The sequence below is a fragment of the Amblyomma mixtum genome, chromosome 8 (assembly GCF_055824585.1).
Source record: "Amblyomma mixtum isolate Tamu chromosome 8, ASM5582458v1, whole genome shotgun sequence".
NCBI classification, from domain to species: Eukaryota; Metazoa; Arthropoda; class Arachnida; order Ixodida; family Ixodidae; genus Amblyomma; species Amblyomma mixtum.
Genome location: NC_143019.1, coordinates 124,383,453 through 124,396,245, shown reverse-complemented (window position 1 = coordinate 124,396,245; position 12,793 = coordinate 124,383,453). Strand labels below are relative to the sequence as shown.

General features: G+C 48.9%; 1 protein-coding gene across 2 annotated transcripts in view; it reads left to right on the top strand.

Moving 5' to 3' along the window:
- The first annotated feature begins 567 nt into the window (after positions 1–567).
- LOC149334214 (uncharacterized) overlaps positions 568–12,793 on the top strand; it is a 291,867-nt gene continuing 279,641 nt past the window's right edge. Inside the window, exons 1-2 of one of the 2 annotated variants that reach the window (XM_089555087.1) lie at positions 568–960; positions 3,519–3,614. In XM_089555087.1, coding sequence (XP_089411213.1) covers positions 3,560–3,614 — 55 coding nt within the window. In that variant the 5' untranslated portion in view covers positions 568–960; positions 3,519–3,559. Of the gene's footprint in view, positions 961–2,242; positions 2,971–3,518; positions 3,615–12,793 lie in introns of those variants that run through there. The other variant, XM_089555088.1, reaches the window with a different exon arrangement.

Below are 12,793 nucleotides of genomic sequence, written 5' to 3'. Positions count from 1 at the left end.
GGAACATTTGTGAATACGGGGGTGTGTGCCTCTTAAAACAATCCTTAAAACAACCCTTAATGGTGTCTGAATAAAATACTTTCATGTGTTGACGGGGCTTAGCAGAAAATGCCAGATCTTTCAACTCGGTATCAACTGCATTCATTTTTCAAAGGGCTGCATAGGTTCTTTGCGCGTAAAGATAAGCCGGCTGAAGGAGCAGCTCAAAAGCCGGTGCGGTGAAACGGGAGCCGTCTGCTCGTGAGCGTCGTTGCTCACTATCTTACTCTCCAGTGACCACACGGCTCTGTAAAAGCTGGCGCCATCTGTGGGCCCTCTATGTAAGGTAAATCTACAAAAAAAAAGGTGCAATTGTGGCTAACACGCTTTTATTCATGTCTGACAAAATGTATAACCAATAGACGAAACAGTGAACGGCGCTGAGACTTTGTTAAAGCTCAAATGGTCGCATTAACAATTAAACCATTATAGGCTAGGGATTTTTCTTCAATCTAGGGATTTTTGAGGGTTCGATCTAGGGATAAAACGTTGACCTGAGTTGGCATCACTGCGCGTAGATCATTTGCTGCTAGCGTTGCATGCACGTGTTGTCGCAGTTCACTTTTTGAGCGAAAAAGTTCGTGCAGCACAGCCTTTACATGGCAGCTGCCTCTGCATGTTCAGACTACCGTGAAAGCAGGGTGAAGCTTGCTAGAATGTTTGTGTTTGCCGGTGCTTTGTTGGTGTTGGACGCTGTGTAAGAACCGCAGATAAACATGGTACTCTGCTCTTCAGTGTTCGTGACAAAGACATCACTTTGCCGCACAAGTCCATGTGTTTGCCGGTGCTTTGTTGGAGTTGGGCGCAGTGTAAACCGCAGAGAAACGTGGTACTCTGCTCTTCAGTGTTCGTGACAAAGACATCACTTTGCCACTTTGGTTGTCACTGCTGAAAATGGAGCCTCCGTGAGGCGAAGTCCAGGTAAGTGCTAATGCTTGCTGCCTGCGATACAGACAAAATGCTTGGTCAAGTGTGGCAGCGCCTCTCGCTAACTTTAAGGAACTTTTTCAGGCGCTTCGTTATACAGCTGCCGTAAATATTACTGCGACGCTGTTTTCCGCAGGATTCACCTTTGGTCGTGGGAATTATTTTTGTCAAATCGCCGCTCATTACGGTACTTGCATTGCGTTCCAAGCTTTTATTGCCGGAATTGTGTTCTTCAGCAAAGCAACGTTCCTTAGGCGGAGATAGGAGTGAGGGCACTGCGGCCGGCTTTAGACGCCAGGTAAACGGTTGGCCGCTTTTATAACTTGTGCATTACCATTATATTCTCTCCACCCATTTATGAACGCTTGCGTTTGCAAAAGTGTTTTCATCTTCCACAGCCATGTTAGCAAGCCTGGCACAGAAGCGGCTAATATTGGTAATGAAAACATGCTAGCATTGTTTTTAGCAGAGCAATGTTTGCATAAGCGTGTAAGCTGCACCAGAAAGTGATGGCTGTGGTGGGGGTGAAGCACCGAGGAACCAAAACGCTCTCTGGTCGAGTGGTACGAAAAGGAAACGACGCAGACAAGCGCTAACTCACAACTGGGGTTTATTGCTGAAACACACAGTTTATAGGTGTCACTTTAAAAACACAAAAACATAAGCACGCAGCCCCGCCTCGGAAGCCCAAGTCAGAGCAAAAAAAAGAATTGTAAGCATCAGGCGCCACTCATCGCTGTGGAAGAATCAGTTAAAAAATCCGTTATCAAAAAGTATGTCAGTGCAATGCTGAGGCTAAGAAATCGATTTCACAGTCCTGCCATGTTAACAGAGGGCTCGCTGATACGTAGATTCTGACATTTCCTAATATGATATGCCTCCATTATCTCGCGTACGCGCTGATCGCGGTGTCTGAAAATGCGATTTCTTTTCAGACATCGTGATCAGCGCGTACGCGAGATAATGGAGGCATATTACATTAGAAAATGTCAGAATCTATGTGTCAGTGAGCCCTCTGTTAACATGGCAGGGCTGTGAAATCGATTTCTTAGCCTCAGCATTGCATTGATATACTTTTTGATAACGGATTTTTTAACTGATTTTTCTACAGCGATGACTGGCGCCTGATGCTTACAATTCTTTTTTTTCCTCTGACTTGGGCTCCGAGGCGGGGCTGCGTGCTTATGTTTTTGTGTTTTTAAAGTGACATCTATAAACTGTGTGTTTCAGCAATAGACCCCAGTTGTGAGTTAGCGCTTTAGCACTATTGTTACATCATGAACGTTATCTAACTTGCCCAACTTTTGGCTTTGCTTAGTTTTCAAACCCCCTTTGATTCACTAGTTTTAACTGAGGTAAAGCCGAAAGTTCAGTGAGTTGGTACACGATGATGTAAAAAATAGCAGAAAGGAAACACGAAAGTTTGACAGGACGCAGACTGAAGTCATGACTAGTGTCAGTCGCTGGTCGCCTTGATCGATCACACCCGTTCCAACTGAACACGTTTATTCAAGGCAATTCTCGGATACATGATCTCCATCACATGACGGTCGGAGTCGCTCTCCCTGCTGCTCCCCTCTTTCTCTCTGCCGCCCTCTCTCCAGTCCCGTCTCCGTTTTCACGCGGCCGCTCAGGTCACGCGCGCGCGCCGATCCAGGTGGCCGTGGTTCTCACCTTCTAGCTCTCGTGCCAGCTAGGCGTCCGGAGATAGTGGGAGAGTCGAATGCTTACACTAGGCAGTTCTAGTGTCGAATTTGTGTGGTCGTTTGTTGAAAGTGTAGGCTATACTTAGGTCTAGGCCAGTTGTCAGCATGTATGGCTTATGAGGGTTTAACGTCCCAAAGCGACTCAAGCTATTAGGGACGCCGTAATGAAAGGCTCCGGAAATTTCGACCACCTTGCGGTCTTTAATGTGCACTGACATCGCACAGTACACGGGCCTCTAGCATTTCGCCTCCATCGAAATGCGATTGCCGCGGCCGGCATCGAACCCACGTCTTTCGGGTCAGTAGCCCAGCGCCATAACCATTGAGCCGCCGTGGTGGCAGTCGTCAATGTATTTAAGCTATCTGCTGTCTAGCACTTGTGATAAGCAGTTGATGGGGCTTTCGATCAAAATAAAAATTTAATTTTGTGACTTTGATAGGGGGCTGCTGGAAAGTGGCTTTAGCATTGCGCATTGGTGCATTTAGGGGTGGTGGCGAAGCGAACCTCACTGTGACTGCTGTTACTTTTTCATTACCAGCTGTTGATTTCCTTTTCACTGCAGTAGCTGGTGCTTCGACTGTGTGTACTTGGCCCCCCGCGGTACATTAGTGGAGCGGGAGAGGTTGTCTTTTACAACCTCACACTATATTCTGTGTGTACTTGGGAGCGAATGTATTCGTGTCAGTAAGACATGGTGCAGACACATTGTTCAACGAGCGTGTGCTGACAATCTAGCGCTCAAACTGGAGTGGTTTTTCGTATTTTTCTGTTGTTCCTTTTGGGACAGAGTTCTGGTCTGTTCATTTATGGTGACTCCCCAGTATGTTGTTGCCTCTTGCTCCCAGGGACCAGAAACACGAGGCAGCTGTCTGAGTGAAGGCCCAACATGGGGCATGGTGGTACAAAAACAACTGCGATGATGCTGCGGCAACGGGGGCAAGGTATGAAACGTCTTATTTCCTATACTGACCTGCTTTCATTGATCTGCAAGGCTTTATTGCAACACATAAGCACGGTAAGTGCTACTGTGTCAAACCCACTCCTCCAATGGCATAAGGCCTTGACAATTGGGGATTGTAATGCCATGGTGCCTGAGCCGGGTTTAAGTTTTGGTGCGTCAGTATAGGCACCCTGCACATCTAACTCCAGTGCAACGCACGTGCATCCCTGTCAGGAAGGTGGGGGCAGTCTGACAGCTCCCGCTGTGTTGCACACGCCTCCACGAAGCAGTTGTGCACGTCCTTCCCGAGCACGAAATGGCACGTAACAACAGCAGGACACATTGCTGTGCTGTAGGATGCAATAATACGTATATAAATTTGCCTGGGATAAGGTTTTATGGATTTCCAACACGACATTGGGAGACTGCCCAGCTTTCACGACACGCAACACACGCATGCAGTTTCTCGTCAAACAATGGTAAAACCCGTGCGGAAGATGCTTACTTGACTCATGCATTTCCTCCTAGACAGGCTTTTGACTCATGGCACATTCAGCAGACGCGGAGGAATGCTAATGTCTCTCTGGGAACCCTTCCCTCTTCTTGCAGCCACGATTTCGGGTCATTGATGTGGCTCTCAACAATATGTGGGCTTAAAAAGCCACACCGCAACTCGCCCGCAGGCACACCTGAGAAGCCCAAATTTAGCAGAGCAAAGAATCGTTTACCTTAGTTCCAGTTATGCATGGAATCCTTGCTCGATTCCATGCGCCTTGTCGTCCAGCGTCTTTTTTGACAGTAAAGGCAAGTTTTCACGGGCAACGGCAACATGTTCCTGATAAATCTTTGCTTCCACATCTGAACGACTGGGTGATAATTTAGTACAATATTCATATATCCTAATGCGGAAGATTCAAAGCACTCGTACTAAATGTGTAGAAATTAAACCAACCTTGCAATGAAATTCCGCTTCTTGAGCACAAGCTTTCTGCAAGAATGCTGCTTGGAATATCTGGGATACTCCTTTTTTGTAAAATCCCAGTCAAAAAAGTTTTGTTTTCCGTTCAGGAGTTCCAGTGCGCACAGGCCCTTTGCCGCCGCTTGCATCCTCTTCTGCTTGCAAAAGCTCGTTCATTGGGCATCTCATATCACCAAAATACTGACGCACGTGTTGTAGCGATAATGACCTGGAAGTTGGTGAAAAAATGAGAAATTATTAGTGGGAGATTATGCAATGGGCCATTTCATGGGCCGTGTCCATTTCAATGCGTAGTTTGAACAGGGCATTTCACATCAAACACCGAAGGTGTGGCAAATGAGAATGTTATGCAGTCAGGCTTGCGCCGTTCGCTCAAAAACTAGAGTTTTCGAATTACCTTCACTGTTATGCCGCCTAATGGCCGTCTTCGAAAGTTTAGGGTAAGCCTTTTTAATTGCAGGAACACTCCAGGCTTGCGGGTGGCTTGTTTTGGAGAGCGTTTCACACCGCTCAAAAAACACTGCAACGGCAGCAGCGTGTTTACATTTCCCTGCGATTCCTGCCTTGCAACTGCAGCTCGCGGCAACAAGCTGTCTGCTGGAAGATAGCTACATAAAAAAAAGTGAGTGAGAGTGCAGCACTAACAGACATCAGATACAAATATTTCTTACCATGAATTTTATGGTTTTTGATGGTGCAGTGATGCTTGTCTGCGCAGTGCACCAGGCTGCTACTTCGCTCCCGTTGCACGACGCCACCTCTTTCACATTGTGTACATGGCCGGCTTCAAAAAGCTTCGTTCTCCTTTCCTGATGTACGCCTCTCGAAAGGGTTTTTCAGCCTCATGAATGGGTCGAAATCCCGCCTCTACATTGAGCGGCATGCCGCTAGCAGTCGCCATCCCTTTGAAGTCGCGGGGCGAGCGTTCCTGACAGGGACGAGGAACTGGCCGCGCGGGGGAGCTGAATGCAACCTTGACGGTGGCAGTGCTTGGCGGGTGCAAGGTGCATACAGGCACGATGCACATCCAAGTTTGGGGCAGTGCTCGCATCCGGTGTGAGGCTGCGGCTGGATATTGGCACTGATGGCAGTCAGTCGAGTAGCATTTTGCGGCCTGTTGCAGAGTCATTTGCTATTCTCTTCTGGGCACCTGTGGCCTTGCAGGACGTTCCCTGTCCTAGCTAGTGGCAGGAAACTTTGTATGCGTGCCATTGTCTAGGCAGTGCAGACATCAGCGCCATTTCCACCTTTAGTGGCTGGCAGACAGCTAACTGGAGCGTCGTATCCCTGTCGTGGCAGGGGTGTGTTTGAAAATGGCGGGATGATGCTTCCGCAGGCAGTTCCCCCTGAAACTGAAGCTGGTTCAGAATCTTCTTTTTATTCACTTTGTATTGTTTTTAACTAAGTCCATCTAAAGCTCACGTTTCTGTGCAGCGGTCTCAAACCAGCACATATGCTGGTTGGATAATAGCGCAGAAATAAGTATCGTGGAGAAAGATAGGCGCAGCCATAAAATAACAGCGGGGCCATGCGGTATTACTTACGTGAGTTCAGCCACAGACTATACACTTTAAAAGGCTTCGTTGACTGTAGCAATTGAAGTGAAGAGGAATTCGTTAACATGTGGGCTCAGGTTTCGTGAGCCTTTTGTTTTGAACTGAATTAATTCATACTAGTGGTGGTTTATATATCGCGCTGTTCTCTGTGACTTGCTTCATGCTCGTCAGATGGCGCTTCCTTGCTGCTTTTTTGGATGGAGATGTACAGTCCCGGGTAAGAAAGATTAGCACACACGACCGAACACCAGAGCGCCGGAATGACAACGCGTGGCGCTGCGGGTGGCGAAGAGGCTGATAACGAGAGTGCCGGGCCGTTCCCATTCTACAGTATTAGGGGGGTTCAGTGGACTGCCACGGACCAGCGAAATTACTGGCTAAAAGCAGCGCTATCATCTATTGTTCCCGCAAATTCCTTTTGACAAACCATCGCAGACATAAAAAAACAGTAATAAAAAGGAGCAATCTTTGCTTATGATAACCGAGCCAAAATAAATGCCGCAAGCACAGTCATGTAGGGTCGGCACTGCAACGCTCTGGCGGTGCACGTTTGATAAAGCTTACTTCCTGCCGTCTCCCCCTAGGCTGCAAACATGGAAGCGTACCGCAGCGCTGCGAGGTGAGATATACGAATTCTAATCGCCAGTGATCTGTGCTAATATTTTTTGCTCGCGATTGTACAGCGCAAATATAGACGAGGACACAAGGAAGGCACATAGAACACACGAACTCTGACTTGCAACAGTTTATTTTCAACCTCGGACGTGTATATATAGCTGAAAAAAACGGGCAAACATCACCATGCGCAGTAGGTGACACATTCATATGTTGACGCAAGTATACCCAAGCAGTGCGCCAACAATAGACCGACGCTGGCGTAATAGTGGTCAAAACCGGCTGGAAAGTCGGACCTACGTTGGCATTGGGGCAAAAAGAGACTTTTTCCAACCTTGGCCTGATGTTCAGGCCAAGACTGGACCTATCTAACTACCCACACTGGCCCGACATTCATGCCACGATCGGACCACTGTTCAGCCTATCTGCTAACACAGGCCCAACATTTATGCCACTATTGTACCCACGTTTAGCCGCTCTACCAACGCTGGCCTCACATTCATGGCACAATTAGGCCACTGTTCAGCCTTTCTGCTAACACTGGCCCGAAGTTCATGCCATTGCATTTCTAGTTCAGTGAATATTGACATTCCAGTTAATGTTCGCATTGGGAAAGCCATGGGTTTTGGCATTGCAAAGCTGCCATCATCTCTTCCATACACATGCACAACAAAATGAGGCAACGAAAGAATCCAACTGAGCAACAATTTATTGAATATTAGGCACCGTGCCTGGTTCGAGCAGGACAACGGGTGGGCTTAGGTGGTGACTGGGGACGCACAGGTGCAGGAGTCCTGTGAGGCAGCGATGGCCGTCCGGGATTCTGGGAGGTGGGGACCGCGTGGGGAAAGGAAGGGAACTGTGCTCACAGGGGTTGCCAGGTCGGCAGCAGTACCTGGCAGGAGAGGTTCAGCAAAACGCCTTTTTCGTTCACCGCCTTTTCGTCCACCGAACCTGGCAACCACTTCCTTATGAACCCCTGTGCTTCTAATACGTCCACCCCCGTCTTCTCACAGATGGCATCTGCATAAGATAAGCATACATTTTAGGCCAGCGGAAAAGGTTTGCGCGCTCGCAGAAATCAAGATTATTTCACCAACAGAGAAAACAGAAAAGGTCACAAGTACTACATGTTATTACACACAGTGAGTCCCAAAATGAAAGGTCTACAGTATCCAAATACAACTCCAGGAAAAAATCCACCTGAAAGCTTTTCTAACCAACCGTATAAATCTGCGGCGACATCACAGTCGACCACTTTGCATTACTAACATGAGGGAGCACAAATGGCTGGCAGATACAAGGCACGACTGCGATCCATGACAAGAGATGGTTGCACTGGTGTGAGGGCTTTCTCTGAAAGGCATCTGCTGACTCATATATCTTCAGATGCACACGGATGAAAACTGCAGATGTCTACCCCCATAAAAAATTTCAGTAACAAAATATTCATCTGTTATGAAACAGAAAACTGGTAAAGTATCAAGTGAAAAAAAAAAGAAAACAAAGTGCAGCAGAACCTGTTACATTTTCTTCCACTCATCTTTTAAAATTCAATTAAAACCTGCTGCAATCAGTAACAATGTACCTGTTGCCACCTTGCACAGCTTCAAGGCAATAAATGATCTCTTCCCCTTGCGTCCATGGAGGCTGTACAACCTTTGTACAGCCACCCCCATGATGGCTGTCATCACAGCTGCTTTTGCTCTAAAGAAACACCACAGGTGCACGAGCTATTAGGCATAAGCATCAACTATAATTTCAAATTTCATTTAGTTTTGCAGAATCTAATAGCTAGGACAGTTGTGTGCCTACTGTATCGGTGACCTCTAAAACTGTACGGTGCACGCCAGCCAGTCTGGCAACGTGCTCGGGTACTTCCGGTGAGCGGGCAATAAACGTCAGTTGTTTCATGGCTACCGCACGTGTCGGTCTCTTGTATACATGGTGTCAGAAGTGGGGTCCATGCAAACGCGAAGTTGGCCGTGCGCCGGGCGCCATTTGGACGGGCGCCATCTTGAAGAGTCATGCTGTATTCCCGCTTCAGTTTTCTGATGCCCGTGAGCAACTTGGGATACTGCCGGCGAGCGCACTCGGACAAAGCCTCATCTTTTTTTACTGCTCTGATTCTGTTGACAAGACCAAACTGCTCACAAGCCTGCAGTCCCAAGATCGCCTGACGGCCCTTCTTCACAACAAAGAATTCCACTAGTCGAGTGTCGGCGCCAATCCGAACCGGGAGGCATACCTTTCCCATGTGCACGATTTCATTCCCGCCGTAGCTGCGTAGTACGGCCCTGGCTGGCTCTGGCTGCTGCTTGGTTCCCAGGGCTTCAAACAAGCCGTGCGGCAGCAGGTTGGCCTGCGCGCCGGTGTCGACTTTCAGCCACACTTCCCGTCCCGAAATACGAGTCACTACCTCCCAGTCGCGCGCATCAGCAGCGCTCGCTTTCTTGCATGCTGTAGATACGTGCAGCACGGTAAAGCCGTCGTCGTCGTCCAGCCGCTCGACAACCTCGTTAACATCCGCTGCTCTTGCTTTGCAGCAAACTGCGAAATGATTCTGCCTTCCGCACCTAGCACATTTTTTCTTATATGCTGGACACTCGCGAGGCCTATGCGAGCGGTTGCAGTAGCCGCATTTCTTTTCTTGGTGTCTCCCTTTGCCGCAACCCAGCGCATTGTTCCTGTGCTGCTGATGCTTGTTTTTCTCCTCACCCACTGCGTCGACGCTTTTGTCTTCACTCCACACTTTGCTTTGTGCGGCAGCGATTTCCTCAGCCTTTGCCCACTCGACGGCTGCGGTGAGTGTCAAGTCCTTTTTGGCTAGAAGCTTTTCCCTCAGTGTCCTACTAGATGTGCCGTACAATATTTGGTCACGCAGCATCGATTCCCGAAGGGTGTCAAAATTACAGGTCTTCGATTTCAGTTGCAGGTCTCGATAGAAATGCTCGAACGGCTCACCTTCGGCTTGCGTGCGGTTTCGGAACACGTAGCGCTCGAACGTCTCATTGCTCTGCGGTAGGCAGTAAGCTTGCACTAGCTTGTCGTAGTCCTTCTTGTCTTCAGCGGTAAGATCGAAGGTGTTGTAAACATCTATTGCCTCTTGACCGGGGTGGTGAAGCAAAATGGCGGCTTTCTTGGCGTTGCTGCGTTGTCTTCCTGGTTCTGTTGACTCAGTGGCGATGAAGTAGAGCTCTACCCGTTGCTTGAATCGAGTCCAGTTGTCCGCCACATTATCATCAAACCTAACCCAGAACTGGTAGAGTGCCTAGCCCATTGCCAGAAGCCAGCTACGAAAAAGGAAGTCCAGAGGCTGCTTGGAGCAGTCAACTATTTCAGCAAGTACTTGCCGAACTTAGCAAGTCAGGCAGAATCACTTCGTGGTCGGTTGCGGGAGGACTCTGTCTTTGAATGGACTAGAGCGCACGACATCGAGTGGGCCCGTCTAAACGAAATGCTCACGCAAGCTCCTGTACTTGTTATATTTGATCCATCTTTACCTACAAAGCTGTCCACTGACGCATCCGCCTTTGCATTGGGTGCAGCCCTTTCCCAGCAGCATGGTAGCGACTGGCGGCCTGTGGGCTATGCGTCAAGGGTCCTGACAGAGACCGAGCGCAGATACGCACAGATTGAAAAGGAAGCCCTTGGAATAGTGTTTGGCTGTGAGAAATTTAATGAGTTTGTCTTGGGCCGAAGAATCACTATAGAGACCGATCACAGTCCATTGATATCTATCTCGAAGCAAGGACTCGGAGACATCCCGCCTCGACTTCAAAGGCTCTTCCTGCGACTGCTGAAATACGACTACCTGTTGCAATTTGTTCCTGGGAAGAAACTGGTTATTGCTGACACTCTTTCCAGGATGCAAGGGAAACGCTTGTCAGATAACTTCTCAGATGACTTGGAAGTACACGCCATAAGTGTCTTGGAGGACCGGGTGAGCAAGAGAACAATGGACAAATTGAAAGATGCCACGGCTAGGGACCCGGAGCTGCAGCAAATCATGGCAAAACTGCAGGCGTCACAGTCTTTGAACGGGGAGTGGAAAACGCACACCAGTGAACTGTCAGTGGTGGAAGGTGTGTTGTTGAAAGGTACCAAAGTTGTCATTCCTTCCGAGCTTCGAAAGGAAATGCTTTGTCGGTTGCATCGAGGGCATCTGGGCATAGCGAAATGCACATCACGAGCACGCAGCCTCATGTACTGGCCCAGAATGGCAGCTGAAATAAGTGAAATGGCTGAGCGGTGTCCGACTTGTCAGATACATGCTTACAAACAGCCTGCTGAACCACTGCTGTTACGGGATACGCCCAGTCGCCCCTGGTACAGGGTGGGAGCTGACTTGTGCGAGCATGCTGGGAAGCATTACCTTGTTGTGTACGATGCCTACTCTAACTATCCGGAGGTGGAGGAGTTGAACGGCACCACAACTACTGAGGTCATAAACAAACTATCTCGGATATTTGCACGTTATGGCATCCCCCACGAGGTCTGCACTGATGGAGGTCCCCAATTCACAGTCAAGGAATTTAAAGACTTCGCAGTGATTTTTGACTTTGAACACATCATTTCCAGCCCTTATTATCCGAAATCGAATGGACTCGCGGAGAAAGGCGTACAAATAATCAAGAGGCTACTCAAGAAGGCAGGATCATCAAAGGAGGAGTTTTGGCTTGGCCTCCTCAACTATCGTGTGTCTCCGCTGGAAGACGGTGTCTCACCATCCAAGTATCTCATGAGTCGCGACAGCAGAACGCCGCTCCCTGACCCCTGCTCGGATTCAGCTCAGCAGCCCTCAAAACCTCGAAAACATAAGCAGGATACGAGCAAAGGGCAGCAGCTCCCGCCATTACAGCCTGGAGACAGCGTTCGGATTAGGTCTGGAAGCAAGTGGGGCACAAAAGCTATAGTTTTAGATCTTGTGGCCCCCCGATCATACAGAGTAATAACAGAGGATGGAAGCGAATTTAGAAGGAACCATCAAGACCTGCGAAAAACGAGAGGTTTGCAACCCAACATCACAACAGCTTCATCCTACAGCACGCAACGCTGGAGACGTGGAAAGTCATCCAGTGTTGCAGAGAGCGACAAGACCCCAACAGGCCCTCATGTGTGTTGACACTCCGTTATCGAATGCAAGATCAACAGTCCCAGCAAGGGAGCTGTGTACACCACCTAGAATACTAAGACCGCCTACAGCATCCTCGCCAGCAGCAGGAGAAAGGGGTTCCGCAGAGTTCGTTTCTCTCACACCTCCTAGACCAGCTGGAGTGTTGGGTGCAAGCAACAAACAGGGGAGCAGCCAGCGGTGCAACCTCGAGGGGGAGGAGCAGAGACTGCTACAGAACACACTACATCCTCTGGACCGACTAGAATGGTTGGTGCAGAACTAAGACGGTCCTCAAGACTCAGAAGGCCTCCCTGCCGGTTGGCCTACCAGAATTAAGGCGCCCCGTCCTGCATATCACCCGCTCCCTATTGTGGAGGACTTACTCTATAGTCACCTTCTCAATGTTTAAAGAAAAGAGGATGTATCGGTGACCGCTAAAACTGTACGGTGCACGCCAGCCAGTCTGGCAACGTGCTCGGGCACTTCCGGTGAGCGGGCAATAAACGTCAGTTGTTTCATGGCTACCGCACATGTCGGTCTTTTGTATACACCTACCTGTCAACAGCCCATGCGAGTACCTACAATCATAGTGCATAATTTCTGTATGATACAATAGCTTGCTTACTGCTACCAGCAGAAAGCACCACCACCAATGCGGACATTTTTTTTTATTGCGAAAGCAATAGTACTCCCAAGAACGGCCTTTTGCGTAGTGGCGGCCATTTTGCACTTTTGACCTTTAGAATGACCCCTGACGTCATACCATGCCTATTGACGTCACAGCGTGATGTCATACCAGGAGCGAGAGACGGGCTACCAGCTCGGCTCGTCGGGTAACGGCGGCCGCTTGGCATGGCTCGCCGCGCTGTTCCCGCTAGAGGTGCTGCATATGCAGTATAAAACACCCGCTTTCG